The 17,469-nt window shown below is 38.5% G+C and overlaps 1 protein-coding gene across 1 annotated transcript in view; it reads right to left on the bottom strand.

Annotated features, from left to right (window-relative positions):
• Window positions 1-2,863: 2,863 nt before the first annotated feature.
• The window catches only part of LOC126185201 (quinone oxidoreductase-like protein 2 homolog), a 39,033-nt gene continuing 24,427 nt past the window's right edge, over window positions 2,864-17,469 (bottom strand). Inside the window, exons 5-6 of the mRNA XM_049928078.1 lie at window positions 4,432-4,578; window positions 2,864-3,160 (exon numbers count right to left, since the gene is read on the bottom strand). Of these exons, the coding sequence (XP_049784035.1) occupies window positions 3,001-3,160; window positions 4,432-4,578 (307 nt within the window). The 3' untranslated portion in view covers window positions 2,864-3,000. The remainder of the gene's footprint in view (window positions 3,161-4,431; window positions 4,579-17,469) is intronic.

The following is a 17,469-nucleotide window of genomic DNA, read 5'->3' as shown; positions in this document are numbered from 1 at the left end:
AGCGGGAAGTTATTGTAACCATGATTGTCGACGCACTCAGTAGCTAACAGCTTTGAGACAATTTCTGTACAAGTTTGTCAAGTTTCTCGTGGAAGGTTATAAAATAATGACGGTTTTTGTAAAACTGTGTACTGTGTGGGGTGATTTCGGACAATGCCAAGAACATATAAGAGCAGGACAGGTGCTATAGTCTGTTGTAATTATGACCTGGAACTTTTAGATAAAGCTGTTCGTAATATTCAGAGTGGTAAATTGTCGTACAGAAAAGCATCAACTCTACAAAATAAAGTGCAGGAAGCACATCCGAAAAAAATGGGAGGACAGTCAGTGCTAAATAAAAAAGTAGAAAAAATGTTGAAGCAAGGTATCTTGAGGTGTGCACATTGGGGATTTCCCTTCACTAAATTGGATATTAGATATTTAGTTAAAGGTTACCTTGATAAATCTAGCCGAAAAGAGAAGAAATTTTGTAATAATTTGCCAGGAGAAGAAGATCTTTCAGTTTGCTTAAGCAAAAATATTAAATGAGCTCTTGCAGAAGTGAACAAAAAGACTGTTTAAAATAAAAACTTATCTGTGATAGACAAAATTCATTATATCATTCCATATCACTTATTTGTAACAAAGGGCTGCTTTAAAATGTGTAAAATTTAACCAAAATCAAATAAAAAGCATGTAGAATTTAAAAAAAAGGGCAGTAACTGTCCCAATTCGCCCTCTATATACTGTAACTTCGGACAGATTTAAAAAACTCACGTGTCAGAAATCACCCCAATCCATGGGGTGACTTCAGACACTATTTAACTGCCTCAGATAAATATACCTAAACAGACACTTTCTGGTTCTGGGATATTTTATTTTTTACACATATACCCTACCACTTCCATAACAATCAATTTAATCTAACAATATATACGAAAGTTACAATCAAAATAACGACAAAACAGTCCGAAATCACCCCATTTGACAGTACATAACTTTACAGCTCAAAATATTATTTTCCACATTTTATATTTTGTTTGGAGCCCCTTGAAAAATGTAAAATCGGGGTTTCATGTATTTTGTCTTACTTACTCCCATCACAATCAATACCAGTATTCATTTCATCACTCTCACTCATATCATTTTCTTCATTCTCTTCCCACAGTACATCATCCTCACTGACATCTAGCACATTTGATATGCAGCATTTTTTGAGCCCCTTGATAGATCCTGGCGAAGCAAGAATCCAATTGCACAAAAGTGTGATGGGTGGATTCTTAATCTTACCAGACAGTGTAAGGACATGGTATTCTTCCAGAAGTCAATCTGAATACATTTTTCGGAGGTTGTCCTTGAATGGTTTGTGCATGGCCACATCTAGTACCTGTAGTTCGAAAGTCATTCCTCCAGGCATTATGACAAGATCTGTCTTTTGTGCTGCAAGTTTATCTTTTACTTCAGAAGTTAGGTGTCCTTTAAAAGTATCCAGAACTACCATGGCTGTCTTAGCAAGCAGTGCCTCATGTCTGCGATTACAAACAGCAGACAATCAGTCAACCATCACTTGCGTTTTCATCCAGCCCTTTTCATGGCAGCAAATCACTAAGCCCATAAGAAAGTTTTCTTTTGGCACGGTTTTTCTATTCAGAATGACATAAGAGGGTAACTTTCCCACAGCAGCTGTAACACCTAACATCACAGTTATTCTACATTTTCATTCCCAGTTCCTCTTAATGAGATACTTCTGTCCCTTTCATGTCTACAGTCCTATTGCTCAGCATGTCATAAGAGACTGGCATTTTGTCAACATTGCCAATCTGATGAATGAGTGACACTTTTGTAACTGGATGATGTTATGCTGGAAGTTGACCAGCTTCTCCTCGAAATTTGCTGTGCTAGTGTAGTACTTCATCGGAGAGCAAGATCATTTCTCTGCATAAACCAACAACACCAACTACTACTCACACGGAATTGTCGTTGTGCAACATTTAAGACTTCTGAGACTTCCAAAGCCTTCAGTTGGGAAATTTCTTATGATACAGGCATTCCATGTTTCCTCTTATCTTGCACACTGGAAAAAAAACCTTAGCTTCAAGTTCTGGATACTTGCCACATTTTGGTCCCTGTACAATTTTCTAATTGAAACTGCCTTTTTACATTTTTCTTCTGAAGCAATCTAGTGTTGCCCATTAGATTCATCCAATCCATACTTTCTTCCAGCCTTTTTGTTGGTGGTTCTGGCATAATGCACAACTGTAAGTTTAAAGCTTGCATCATAACTATGTCAAATTCCTTGGTTTGATGATGCTTTTCACTCTAAATAGTTGTTCATATCATCATAAATCAGATTTTCTTATCAATATCCAACTGAAACTGATTTAATGAAATAATACTGGTCGACCTACACTGTGTCAACACCAATAAAACACTGGCAAAAGTTTGCATTGCTGCATAATAAAATGCATTGTCAGCAAGTTTGGTTATAAACACTAGCTATATTGTTGCACGTGAGCTTGATTTTTGTACAGCAATGGTTTATAAAACAAAAGGTAGCAGATATAAGCTGCACCCTAATTTGGATAAAACATGTGGCTTATTTTCGGGTCAATACAGTTGTTTTCTGCACTTGTACTTCACTTTTGTATGACTGCCACTTTTGTTCCATGTAAAACCAATACATTTACCCTGTTGAATGCATTTGCTTCCTTCATATTCCTCCTCCCTACCTACCAACAACACATATTTTTAAAGCATTCTTTATACAATTGTACTAATGATTTGTAATATTAAGCATTCATGCTCAGTGCTCACACTTTCTGTAATTTGAGACGTCCTCTGTCTTTCAGAGGTCTTCTGGAAATTCACAAATAAGTGCCAAGAGAAAAGTACAGGGTTTTTAATTTAAAAAAAAGGCAACTGAAACATTTCTACAAAATGATAGTAAGCTTTTTACTATTTACAAGGAAAACAGCACAGATCACATAGACAGATCTCTCATTACAGTAGTGAGACAGCACCTCAATCTTCATCTTTTAACTGCACCACCACTTTGCCTGTTGTTTCATGCCCCTCCATATATTCAAATGCTGAATTGACATCTGCTAAGGGAAATATTTTGGAAATTGCAGGTGCTGTTAAGCCCTGCTCACACATGTCTATGGCATCTTGGACAGTTGTTCTGAAAGACAATTAGAAAATGCAGAATGTTTCAAATTAAAATAGAACTAAATATAATTATATAACATATTTAAGTAGATAACTACATTTTTAAGACATGAAAAAGGATGGGTGACAAAGTGGCATCAAATACTTTGAACTGAGTTACTCTCATACTGTTTGTGCACAGACATAAGGTAGCACAAGAGGACAAGAAATAATCAGGGGTAAGTGTGAGTGTGTGTGTGTGTGTGTGTGTGTGTGTGTGTGTGTGTGTGAGAGAGAGAGAGAGAGAGAGAGAGAGAGCAAAAAATTAAGAGAGAACAAAAAATAACTATGGGATGTATGGAAAAATCATTTGATAGAACGTAGACAACTTGGGAAACCTACTGATTACCAAGCAACGTTCTGGGAGGAAACTTGCAGGGATGTACAGAAGGACATGGTAGTTCACAAAAGGAAAGGTGGAGTAATCTAAAAGTTTGCAGACAAAGCAAACAATAGATATGTCTCCTCCAGCTACTCTCAACAGCTAAAGGCAAACTGTTATCTTCAAACACATCCAACAACTACACATACAGATGGTCTGGAATGTGTATTTTTTATTTTGTTTATTTATTTTTTTCAATTTCCTCCCCACACCCAACACCCTCATTTTGTATTTACACACACACACACACACACACACACACACACACACATGTGCTTTATGCTCCACTGTGATCCCTTCCAACTTACATACTCCATTCTCTGGATACCTCTGTGTTAATAGAAACATTCTACTTTTATTTTTCTTATTTAGGTTGTTTTAAACAACACAAATATTCATACCATTCTGATACACAGGCCACCTGTGTGTTCTCTCTCCAACCATCCATGACACAGTAGTGTCAAAAACTTTGAATAAACTAAATCTTGCCAGCAATAACAAATTTAATGCATATCTAAATATTCCAGAAAAAATTGAAGATTTAGAACCTCTCCATTTTTACTATGTCCACTTTCCTGTTAAGTAGTTTTACAGTTTGTTTCTCCTATTTATCATCAAGGATTTGCCAACTATAAGTTATGTATTTTACATAGTCTTGTGTACAATTAGTAACTGAAGAAGCATATCCAAGATGTTCAAACAATGAAATTAAATTTAAAAAATCAAGTTGTTTTGTCATCCTCTCTTTTGTATAGCACAGACCTTAATAAATTGTCATATAACTAAGAAAACTAATTGGTTTCTGTTGAATTTTGAGGTATAGCTGAGCTAGTTTTTTTAAGCACATTACATACTATACATACCTATAAATTTCTAAATCTGCTTTCCGGTATGATCCCAGAGAGATTCCAACAAGACTCATAGAACATGGTAAAAGAATACCAGTAGCAACTTGTTGCACAGTTCTGGATGCAAAACCTGCCAGGATGACTGTACCTTCATGGGCTACACTGAAAATATGCAGAAAGAGCTGTGTTATAACAAGCTAAACACTGACAAAAATCATCAGTAAAGTCACTTGTTAATCTTTCTACTAATTATGAAAGTTTCAAACAGAAGAAATAACACTTTATGCAATATTGCAGTGCCTGTGTTAGTCTGATTATGATGCAAAGTTCCTTTGGACATGCTTGTGTGTCCAAAGGAACAGGCACTGTGACGAATACACCTGTTATGAAATATGTGAACAATTGCAAATTTGTTTCATAACACTTTGAGTCACAGGTGTATCTAAGATGAGAACTACAACACTTTACTTGTAACTAAGGGCAGCATTCCTCTTCAGTAAGTTTTCGGACAGGACCAGTGATGAATAAGTGTGATTTCAGTTGTGCTCAAATGCACTTGACTACAGGATCTCCCACAATGACAAAGTATTCTGTTGAAGCATTTAGTTGTCTATAAGAGTATCCCATTAAATTTGATTTAAAATGATGTAAAGACTAAAATAAATACATTTTAGAGAGTTCTGCCTTCAGCAAAACAAAAATTCTGTATTTTGCTCCTTTACCATATATATTTCACTATCGCTACATTATTGTCAGTAAGTTTATTTTTATTTTTATTAGCAGCACATATGATTACCCATATTGCCATCTGTCTTTTTTAGTTTAAATGGATGTTTTTATACAATTTGTCATCTGCAGTACTTTTTGCATTATTAATTACATCAGACTATAAAAAGGTACAGCTGTTATTAACCCAAATACCACAGTGCTTTACTCAGCATGGACCTATTAGAGGTGGTATATTGTTGCCAATGGGATCCAGCACGGCGTTCCACATTACCCTCCTGAACCCACCGATTCCATATTCTGCTAACAGTCATTGGATCTCGACCAACACGAGCAGCAATGTCACGATACGATAAACCGCAATCGCGATAGGCTACAATCCAACCTTTATCAAAGTCGGAAACATGATGGTACGCATTTCTCCTCCTTACACAAGGCATCACAACAACGTTTCACCAGGCAACGCCAGTCAACTGCTGTTTGTGTATGAGAAATCAGTTGGAAACTTTCCTCATGTCAGTACGTTGTAGGTGTTGCCACCGGCGCCAACCTTGTGTGAAAGCTCTGAGAAGCTAATCATTTGCATCATCATCATCATCATCATTCCTGTGAATGTTTTTGCAATATCTTTAGTATGCGTTGTTCCTGGTCAGCTGTAATTAGAGGGCCCTAGGGCACTAATCTCATCAGGCTAAGTAAGTAATAAATAAATAAATAAATAAAATAAACGAACACCATAACACAGTTTGGCACAAAGCATCAGGCTTGGACAGTATACCTTTATAGTTTAAACTGAAAATACTGCAAAACTAAGCCCTTTCCTAACTCACATTTAATGAGTAGCTCTTGTCAAGTTCACTTCTGTCAATAAAGAGAGGCACAGAACCACAAATTAATATCCCTAATACCTGTCTCATGATCCCATGGCATACAAACTTGAACAAAATAAGTTTTTCTGAAGAATCATCATGTGTTCAGGATAAAACTGCTCACATGAAACATAGCTTAAGTTATTAACCCACAATATCTTGCAAATAGTGTATGCTGGTGAACAGACAGATTCTGTCTTTCTAAATTTCTTAAATACACTCTCTGGCCCCTATGCATGCAGTTATTTGGCTTGACATTGATTGACAGAATTGTTGGATGTACTCCTGAGGGATATCATGCCAGCTTCTGTCCAACTGACAACTTAGATCATCAAAATCCAGGTCTGGTTGGAGGGCCCTGCCATAATGCACCAAATGTTCTCAATTGGAGAGATATTCGGCGACCTTGTTGACCATGGTAGGATTTGGCAAGCACGAAGACAAACATTAGAAACTCTCACCGTCTGCGTTGGGGGGGGGGGGGGGGGGGGGGCATTAGCTTTCTGAAATGCAAGCACAGGTTGGCTTGCCATGAAGGAGAAAAAAACAGGGCATCGAATATTGTCGAAGCACCACTGTGCTGTAAGGATGTTGAGGATGACAACCAAAGGAGTCCTGCTATGAAAAGAAATGGTACCCCAAACCATCACTGCTTGTTGTCGGCCCACATAGCAGGTGACAGTCAGGTTGGTATCCCACCACTGTTCGGAGCATCTCCAGCCACATCTTTGCTTGTCATTGGGGCTCTCTTTGGTTGTTAATTTGTGGCACCCACAACACAGTACAGCAGTACACCGACTACATTCTATGCCTTGTTTTGTTTCCCTTCATGGCAAGTCATTCTGGGACTACTTTTCACCAAGACAATGCCAGCCAGCACACAGTGAGAGTTTCTTCTGCTTGTCTTTATGCTTGTCAAACCCTATGATGGCCAGCAGGGTCACTGGATCTCTTGTCTTCATGCTTGCCAAACTCTGCCTCGGCCAGTGAGGTCACCAGATCTCTCTCCAACTGAGAATGTTTGGTGCATTATGGGCAGGGCCTTTCAACCAGGTCAGGATATTGATGATCTAAGGCACCCAATGAACAGAAGATTGCACAATACCTGTCAAGAGGACAGCCACCTACTATCAGTCAATCCAACTGCTTGCATATTGGCCAGAGGTGGACCAATACATATTGACCTTTTTGTGTGAATGTTTGGCACTGTACCACTCTGCTGACTGATAAATAAAATGTGATGGTACAGATTATATTCTCAACTATCTCAATATATCAAAGAACTTTTTACTTATACAACTAAGCATGCTATACTGGACAGTGAATGTTCAACATGAAGTAAAATAACATCAGATATGCCAGCAGAAAGTACAACAGGCCTGTTTCTTGTTCTTAACCCTTTCAGTCATGGCGACCTCATATAAGGACATACTAAATAAATGCTTAGTATATTAAAATTCGTAAAATTTTACCATTTTTGATTGTTGTCCTCATATCATCAAAAGCAGAGAGTCTATTTGAGAACAGTGTTGACATCTCCTGTCAATCTGTAGTACCACAAAACAAAACTGAATGTGTACAGACACATGGGCACTTCCCAGTAATCTTTGTATCTCCCATCAGCCAGTTAATATCTTCTGAGTTTAGGTAAAGAAAAATTATTTATGTGTAGAAAGGTGCAGTCTTGAAGATGAAAACGAAAGGTGTCTTTCAGAACGAAAGGTAAGTGACATATTTATAACTTTATACATGTCTCCAAATGAGGACATTGTGCTTGAAAAGTTGTAATAGCATAGAAATTTAGAGCGATTTCACAATGTCCTGAGTCCAAGATAGATGAAGGCCACTTAAAGAAGAAGAAGTTATAGAGCTCCTGAATTCATCTGAAACTGACAATGTATCTGAAGATCCTGGTAATAATTTTAAACAAGAGGATAATGATGGAGGTAATGTTAGACAAGTTGTATCATTCTGTATATTGTAAGCTGAGTAGCCTAGATGCAAAGCCCACTAACTGCATGGTAAGTGACACTGAGATAATTACAAAACACTTGTCCCATCCAAACGACTTTTCATTGACTGCGAGAAAGCCATTGTTCCATACGAATTTGTTACAGTGCAGCCAACTTATAGCTGAATAAGAAAAATATCCATTCTAATCATAACAGAATGAAAGGTAGCTTTGAATGTCCAGATAGGTAAGTCTTATGTCTGTTCACATGCTTTGCATCCGGACATGGCAGGGTGACAGCCATGCCTACTGGACATTTAGCGGGCTTTGCACCCGAAGACAGCAGTTATCTGCTTTTGAAACCGAACAAGATTTTCGACAGCCATTTTTCGACAGTTTGTACCCAGTTCTGCAACCTGGAACATATTCTATCACTTAGGCACTGAAAAAATCTATACAGCTGTGTGCCCACCTCAAAATCGATATAAAATTAATTTAATGGCTATTTCACCTGGGTTACTCAGATATATGTTTTTTATGAGTTTCTCTTTTCGTAATAGCATTTTTTATTACAGGGTCTGGAGAAAATTGTTGAAATCAACTGGCCAGATATTATTCAAGTTTACAATCAACATATGGGAGGGGTTGAGAAGATAGAATTTCTGATCACAATTCATTGCAGTCACCAGATCACGAAAGTGGATGCTTCGGATGTTTGCTCATGCAACTGATATTGCGTGTGCAAATGCACGGATTAAGTACAAGAAAAATGTATCAGAATTAGGTGTTCCTAAAAATAAGACTCTCGATTTGCTTCACTTTAGGGCATGTGTGGCCAAAGTACTGACAAAAATAGATAAGCCACCTGCCAGGAAAAGGGAGCGTCCCACTTGTGAGAGTCCAACACTATCTTCAAGAACTTCAAAACGAGCCAATGCGGAAGTTCATCCAGAACTGATGTTCCTTTGGACAACATTGTGCATCTTCTAGTGGACAGTGACAAAAATCATTTGACAGGTGCAAGAAACTGTGTTGCAATGGCTGAACCACATTTTATTCTGTAAAACATAACATTCACTTATGTCTCAATAGAAAATAAAAAAAATGTTTCTTTGATTATCATTCTTCACAAGTGTAAAACCATAGTTTATGTATATAATCAATAAGTAAGCTTTGTGTAATTTATGTATTTCTGTGAAATAAAATCAAATAAAGTACTTTGACTTTCTGACTTATACTGCACCCACTTGAACACTATGTACTCATTTGGGGACATGTTGTATCCCCCCTTGAGGGGCACCTTGGAATATTTTATACATTTGAAAAATCATAATTTAATTCAAAGAACTGGATAGCAAAGCCATGACTTTTTTTTTTTCAGGAAAAAAATAATTCATGACCGAGAGGGTTAATATAGACAAATTATCAGATGGGGTAGGCAGCACTATTGTAGTGAATGGCATTAATCAGTACAGCAAAAAAGGCTATATATATAGGATGATTATAATTAAACTTTTGCACTTGAGAGGGCTCCCATGAAAAACGAGTGATCACAGGACAATGAAACTTAGTGGAAACATTTGAAAGGAGATGTAGAAAAGAAATAACAAATAAACGACTGAAATAAACACATTGTAATTTCCACAGGAGTATCATTTGTCAATTATGTACTGTTTATGGCCCAGGTTACAAACATTGCTCAGTGTTATGACCATCTGTAACCTTGACAGCCTGGACATTTGTTCAGATACTACAAGGGCAAATCAGAAAATCTTTGCTCTTACTTTTTTTAGCCAAATTATGGCTGTAAATCCAAAGTCAACATACCCATTCCCATCATTGGACCTTTCTTAGTTTACACCGGCCTTATTTGGCAATAGCTCCACAGCATGGTGCTGCTGTCACTTGTTAAAGATGGCAGTTGTGCTTAACATGTCCACAGTATTAGAACCGCGAAGTGTGATTCATTTTCTATGGAGCAAGGGACAAACACACACAAAGCTCTAGATGGAAATGCAGCCCACATATGGGGAAAACTGTCTCGCTTTGAGAACAGTGAGGTGAGTTTGACAAATGCCATGAAGTCGCTGCTTGATGACAACATTTCCTGTGTGGATGCAATGGTGAAAGCAGATCAGCATGTGCACATCATGGTTGTTTCCCAGGAGCTTGGCATATTGTATGGGAGTGCTTACGACATCTGTCACGGGTCCTTAGGGTGCCTAAGTAGTCTGATAACACAATGAAAGGCAAGCAAATGCTGTCTTCACTGAATCATATGGAATGGTACTTCAAGGAGGGTGCAGGTTTCCTGGGCTGTTTTGTTACTGGCGATGAAATGTGGATACTGCATTTGACGCCAGAATCCAAGCAGCAGAGCATATTGTGGAAACGCCCAGGTTTGCCTGTGACAAAAAAAAAATTCTGTTCAGCTCCATCTGTTGGGAAAGTGATGTTAATAGCCTTCTGAGATAGCTGCGGACCACTCCTGCTGAAAGGTGCAACCATCAATGCCGATAGTTATTGTTCCACACTGTTTTGTCTAAGGGCTGTCATCAGATGAAGGCGCCGAGGGATTCTAAATGTGGATAATGTGATTCTGCTCCACAACAACGTGAGACCACCTGTGGCAATCAGAACTGCCGGAAAGTTCTGGGTATTTCATTGGGAGATTCTAGACGACCCACCATATAGTCCAGACCTTGCCCCTAGTGAGTTCCATGTTTTTGGACCACTGAAAAAGTTACTGGCAGGACAGCAACTCACAAGTAACAATGAAGCCACGACAGCAGTCTGACGGTGGTTCCCATAGTCAGCCAGATGAATTCTACTGCAGGGGCATCTCAAACTTAGTGCTGCAATGGTACAAATGTGTGAACCAGAGTGGGGGCTATGTGGAAAAATAGCATAAGGTACGTAGAATAGGATGTATATTTGTCACTACCTGTATGTTCCCTACTTTGGTTAATAAAAAAAAGAGGGGCAAAGACTTTCTGATTTGCCCTCATATTTCACAGTTGTTCGCAGCACATTTTGAGCAGTGTAACTTGGAATGTTTAGTTGTCATGACCGATCTCGTGCACTGCTTGAGGATCAGACAGTGCATCCAACATTCCCAGCCATGGAAACAGTAACTTCTTCAACAATTTGTGGCGCAACTGGCTGTCGGGCTCTCCCAGGAGCACTTCTCAATTCGTCAGTTAATTCAAACTTCTGAATCATGTCCTTCAATCCCACTGTGGAAAGACTGTATTCCTTTAATGCATCAATACTTGTGAAGAGCAGTAGCACTATTGCTGTTGTTTTGATAAAACAGCTTTACGAGTAAAGCTCTGCTCACCTTGTCCAGACCCATATTGAGTGTCTTGCTGAAGAACGTTTAATATTTTTTGCTCTTATTCTCCTATGAATATAATGATTCTCATAATTTTTTAATTTGTTAAGAAATGTTGATATGAATATGTGTGTACAGAAATACAACTTATGATTAATTCATTTAATGACTGAAAATATGCTGATAAATGCAACTCAGATTTTTTCATATGACAAATTTTTTTTTTTTTTTGATCCACAGCTGGCAAATCTTTGCGAAATTTATATGCCACAAGAATGTAGCTAATAGCTGACTACTAAATTTAAATGTGGAATTTACAGCTGCATACACTTTGAAGTCATTCTACACAGACACAGTATGTTATGTTTAACAAATTTTACGATAAGAACACATGCTGACATTGTTGCGGTGCTGATATACGCACATTTCAAATGAAAATTGATTGAGTTGTCTGGAAAGATAGTCATTTGAAACAGGAAGATGGGTTGCTACTTACAATTACCACAGCCACTATGTGAACAATAAATTAAGTGGAGTAATTGTCACATTGCTGTCAGAGCAACTCATAAAAGTTGGCATACCAAGGATAGCTCAATTTGGGTAGCAGGCAGAACACTCATAGAGGCAACAAGTTGTACACTCTGCCATGTGCACAATGATCCTTCTGTGTCTTTTTCCCCCAGATTCACAGATCCCAAGGACAACACGGCCACAGCAGCCGCCAGTGAGTGTCATCACGACACCGCGGGTCGACCCCATGGAGACAGACCCTTCGTCTCCTCTCGTCCTACCAATGGAGCTGGACCTTAACATGCCACAGCAGCCAATGCCTTCTACAGCTTGCTATGGGCCTCAGGCGGTGGGCATGTACCATTCCGGTCATTTTCCGGGGGACGTTTCAGCCAAAGCACTGGCCGGATAGTGGTGTACAACTGCAAGCCTGACGTCCCCTGCAGCCACACCTTCTGGTTCAGAGCAGTGTCCATGATCCTGCCTCCCCTCCCATTATCGAGCTCCTTATCCAATGACGGCTCATTGCTTTGGGCGTGGGTGGGTGGGTTGGGGGGGGGGGGGAGGGGGGAATGTTCTGGTGTAAAGTCAAGCACCGGCACACCAGTTGGAGATGTCAGAACAGAGAGGGCTGTGAGACAGTGTCAACCAATTGCGTGCTCACTGACCCCTCTCCAGGACGACAACGCAATGGCAGCAGCCTCTAGGTGAAGAGGACATAATTGCCACACCGACTGATAGCGGTGCAGTTCTTTGAGTTCTACAGAAGCATCAAGACCAGTAACCTGGATAGAAGCATCCACTGTATTACTTCACTTGTACTGGAATTGTTATAGGCCCTACTGAAGGACATTGATTATATAGCATGTCGCCCTTTGCTTGTGACACATATATGTATTTCTCAAATTTAAGTATAGTCATTGAGTCATTTCATAATAAAACTCTTTAATATGATTTGCTTGAATTTTTGTCTAGGGATTCTTTGCAATAGTACCTGGCATCTCATTGCCACTTTGCCAGTCTTGCTTTTTTTCTGCACAAACTTTTCATCTCCTCTGGGGCCATTTTTGACTTTTCTGAAGCTGGAATTTATTGAAGAAAATGTCTTGAGTCTGTTTACAGGTGAACTTTTTGGGTGGAATCTGAGTCAATGAGGCCATCTTTGTTTATCAAAGCCTCTGCCAATTCAGTAATGAACTCAACAAGATGTTTATTAGTAGGTCTCTACTTTTTATATAGAACACACGAAATTATGATGATCAACACGGGGAAAACATTGTCTTTCCTCTCAGATGGGTAGTAGCAGATTACATGATCACAGTGGTCCACACCAGCCTTGATTCTATTGTAATTCAAGACACAATCAGGTTTCATCTTCTCTATGATTCCTAGCTTCATTCTGACACTGACATTTGATGCTGTCATTTTGTGTTTTGTTGTCAAAGTAAGTATATCCCTAGTGTATTCTCATTTCACAAACAGTAAATGGTCTCATCTGTGAAAATGAAGTTCACTCTTTTCAGTCTCTCTGCTACTATATCTTTAGCTAGCCCTTTTCTATTTTTCATTGCTGTACCAACTGCCTTGGTTTTGTTTCTCTATAAGTGATCGATTAGTTCAGGGATAGTGTAAAAGTCATCCATATATAGAGTACAGCCTCTATCACAGAAACTTTCACACTGTCTGTTTACTACATGCAAAATGCTGTTGTTATCATTTGCCTCACTACCAGAATACATTTCACATTTCAAAATATATCCACTTTCACTTTGACATAACGTTAAAAAAAATGCTATTTATTAGGCTTATTTTTCAAGTAGATCTTGAAACTACATCTGCCACAAAATGGGTAAATTCCTTTTTCTATAGCCACATTTGATTCTGGTTTGTAAGCTCTCTCACTTTTTGTCACAAACGTATCAAGGGTGGGTCTTGCCTTGTGAACAGGATCATGCCCTTCTTGATTTTTTTGAAATAAAAGTCACATTATCTATGAAATTTAACATTCACTTAAATGGAAAGAAAGGGGGAAAAAAGAAAAAAAACTCTCTTGGTAAATACTTTCCTGCACAGGAGGTCTGCAGTATGGAATCTGTAGACCAACAGTTGGTCAATTTTGGTTTTCTAACAAAGCACATATGCACAACCACACCAAAAATATATATAGTTCACTGGGTTTCACAATACTCCACTTATACCAAACTGAGTGTGGCTTCAGGTTCCCAGTTGCATTTAGCTCGTCAACAGTTGTTCTAGTTGTTCTCTCTTTTTACCATCTTCAGAAGTTCTTAATCGAAAACAGTAGGTGAAACAATCAAACACAGAAGAGTTCAGTCAGTTTGAATTTGATTTCTGCTACATTCTTGAAAAACTAGAAGCTGTGCAGCAGTAGTGTTATCATCTGTCCATAGCCCAGTTGAAAGAGGCACACTGATAGGTCAAGAAAGGGGTATCTCTGATGCAGCATCAGCATCAGGTGCTTCATCGTGATGGCTCACTGACTCTTCACCATCAGAAATGCCTTCTTCTTGTATAGCATAAATAATAAAAATTAGCTTTCTGGTGTACAGTAGACAATATATACACTTACAGAAAAGATGCAACAAAACAAATAGCTTACCGCAACTGCTTTTGACACTAGAAATTTATTCATCAAGCTCACAATCACTACTGTTCAATAAAAACTCTATCTCAGCATCATGTAAGGCCGCCTTGAAGACAAACACAAAGCATAAAACTGACAACACAGGCAAAAATTAAGGCCCTTTGCTCCGCACGTGACTCATAGGCACTGCAAATGACACCAAGATGAATCAGCACGCTGCAAAGCAGGTAACATTTCTTTCCCGCCAATATGAGTGACAAGTGCTGCCAACTGTATTTTTTCGTAGTAGCAAAAACATAACAGAATGAATGGCAAATGTAAAACAAATGTTGGGATGCATTTACAAACTGAGAAATGGTCGACGTAGCTCCTACATCGATCGTCTCTTTGGAGTAAATTCGTGCGACGTAGTACAAGCTATGTTGCTTTTCTTTAATGTGTTACCAATATAAAATGGAGGGATAACATTAACAAATGATACCACAGGAATAAGACTAAATTTAGAATGGGTAAATGTTTAATGTGGTGTCCTAAAGATTTGGTGCTTATTGCGTTCCTGTCCTTGACCTATGTAATTATTTGTCTGTGCATTGGAGGACTCTTCAAAAACTGTAAGGTTTGTTGATGACACAAGTATACTGATAACTGGGCCTGACACAGTGAATAAAGAAGGAGAGGGGGGGGGGGGGGGGGAAGTGCTCGCGCGAGCAAGTATACTGATAACTGGGCCTGACACAGTGAATAAAGAAGGAGAGGGGGGGAAACACACACACACACACACACACACACACACACACACACACACACAATAACTGTTTCACAACAAAGACATTAAGGGTTAATCTTACAAAGACTCGTGTTCAGACATAAAAATGATTTACAGGTACAAGTAGAGGCCAGGCATACATTGGATAATGCTCCTTGTATGATGTTCCTAGGCATCCAGATGGATAATAAACTAAGATGTCACCAGCACAGGAATAACTTAACCAAAAAGCTCAGTCATGCCTGCTTTGCACTTGGAAATATCTCTCACTGTGTTTATTTGCAGATGAGGTTGTTAGCATAAATCGAGTACTTTCACTTGATACTGTCTTGTGGCATAATCTTCTGGACATCTAAGGCTAAAATAGTATTTATTCTGCAAAAATGCCCAGTAAGAAAGTTATGAAAAATTGATAACTGAGCATCCTGCAAAAACAAATTGATAACTCAGCATCCTGCAAAAACCTGTTCAGGGACCTAGGGACTCATACTTACATGGCAATACATTTACTCCCAAATAGTATTCCTGGTTACTAATAAATGGGACTTTAGGAGGAACTGTGCAATTCACGACCACAATACTAGAAGTAAAAATGATTTCCATGTAGAGTATGCATCCCTGTCTAAGGTTCAGAATGGAGTTTTACATTTTGGTACAAAACTTTATAACGCATTGCCAGTAGACAGCCAGGAAACTGAAAATCCCTACACATTCAAACACTAAGCAAAAGCCACTTCTACCGTAATATGCTACAATATTTGGACTCAAGGATATAAAATCTGCTTAACTCTAATGGTCATATTAACCCTCAGGTGGGCATGCCTGTGTATAAAGTGTGGCAATAAAAAATAAAATGATTTTGCACAGTTCCATTTTTGTTTCACAACTGCAGACCTGTACCTATTCCTTCAGTAATACTTCAGGTAACACAATGATGATTTGTGTTGTCATACGTCCAAGTAAGCCAGCAGGAATATAAAATACAAAGCAAGCTAGGCAAAAAAAACCAGATTATGAGCTAGCAGCCTAACGCCACAATGAGGCAGTTGTCTATGAGATAGTTAGTGATCGATTGAACAGCTCGATGGGATCTGATGCTACGGCACTGCTTAATGCTTCAAGTGGGTCGTTACTGTCTCTGTAACACCTGTCCTTGGCTACAGGATGTTGTACTGAAAATTTATTTCATTATTGTTTAATAAAACAATGGTGTAGCTCATATTATGTAAGTTTATTTTCTTGTTGTTTAAATAAACTAAGATTAAACTGTGATTTTGGTCATACATGATTCACCTTGGTGACATAAATGAAGCTATGCTATACATGTGTACAAAGTGTGCCGCATGGCCGCTCGTGTTATGAAAAATGGCACGCCCGCTCGAGGGTTAAAAAGTTTTTACTTTGGCAGAATACGAACAGTTATTATGTTAAGTATGAGCTGTTTGGCACTTTCGCGGTTAACAAAGAAGAGAGCAGCTAGCAGTAGCAATATATTTCATTTACAAAAGAAATGATAGCTGTGAATAGTCACTGGTGGAATAACAACCCAAGAAATAGATTTATTGGCCATGTAGATTATGTCCCATGTACGCAGTTTCTCTCCATATATTCTGGGGAGCTACCTGGAGCCTTTCCAGCAAGGATAAATGATTTGGGGACATGGATTTCTTCAGAAATATTTATCCTCTTTGTAGGATCTATCATTTCTTTGAATTTATCACAGAATCCTGGTCATCTTGTAATGAGGATTGCCTCATGTGGATAAGACAAGAAAACAGCCTTTTGATGTAGTTTCCAGCTGATGGTGAAAGATTTACCATCAATCTCCTCAAACTTCGTCATTTAACAGTCAGTACTGTGAGAAGATGGCCGCTTTATTTTGTAGTTTTTCTTTACTGGAAAAGATTTGTAAGTGATAGGAAACTATCAATATACACGACATAATCAACTGTAAGAAACTTGAATGTTTTGCATCTTATCACTGAAGTCATTAAATATGGAACTTTAATACAAATGTATCAGAGAAGGAGGGGGGAAATCGGGCCATGGCCTTCCTGAAAGAACCAACCAACATTTGCCTCAAGTGATTTAAGGAAACATAAGAAATACGAGTGATCAAAAGTGTATAGTTGTCACAGCATGTGAAACTCACTGTGTCTTATATCATGTGTGTAAAACATGAATAGTGTCTGCAGATGTAACAAGGAAGTGTGGGAGAATGAGTGACCAATTCTAAGGGACTAAAATACTTCAACTTTACTCATCTTAGTATGGCAGTTCCTTCACAGATCA

Source organism: Schistocerca cancellata, chromosome 4 (assembly GCF_023864275.1).
Source record: "Schistocerca cancellata isolate TAMUIC-IGC-003103 chromosome 4, iqSchCanc2.1, whole genome shotgun sequence".
Classification (NCBI taxonomy): Eukaryota; Metazoa; Arthropoda; class Insecta; order Orthoptera; family Acrididae; genus Schistocerca; species Schistocerca cancellata.
This window is presented reverse-complemented; position numbering and strand designations above follow the sequence as displayed.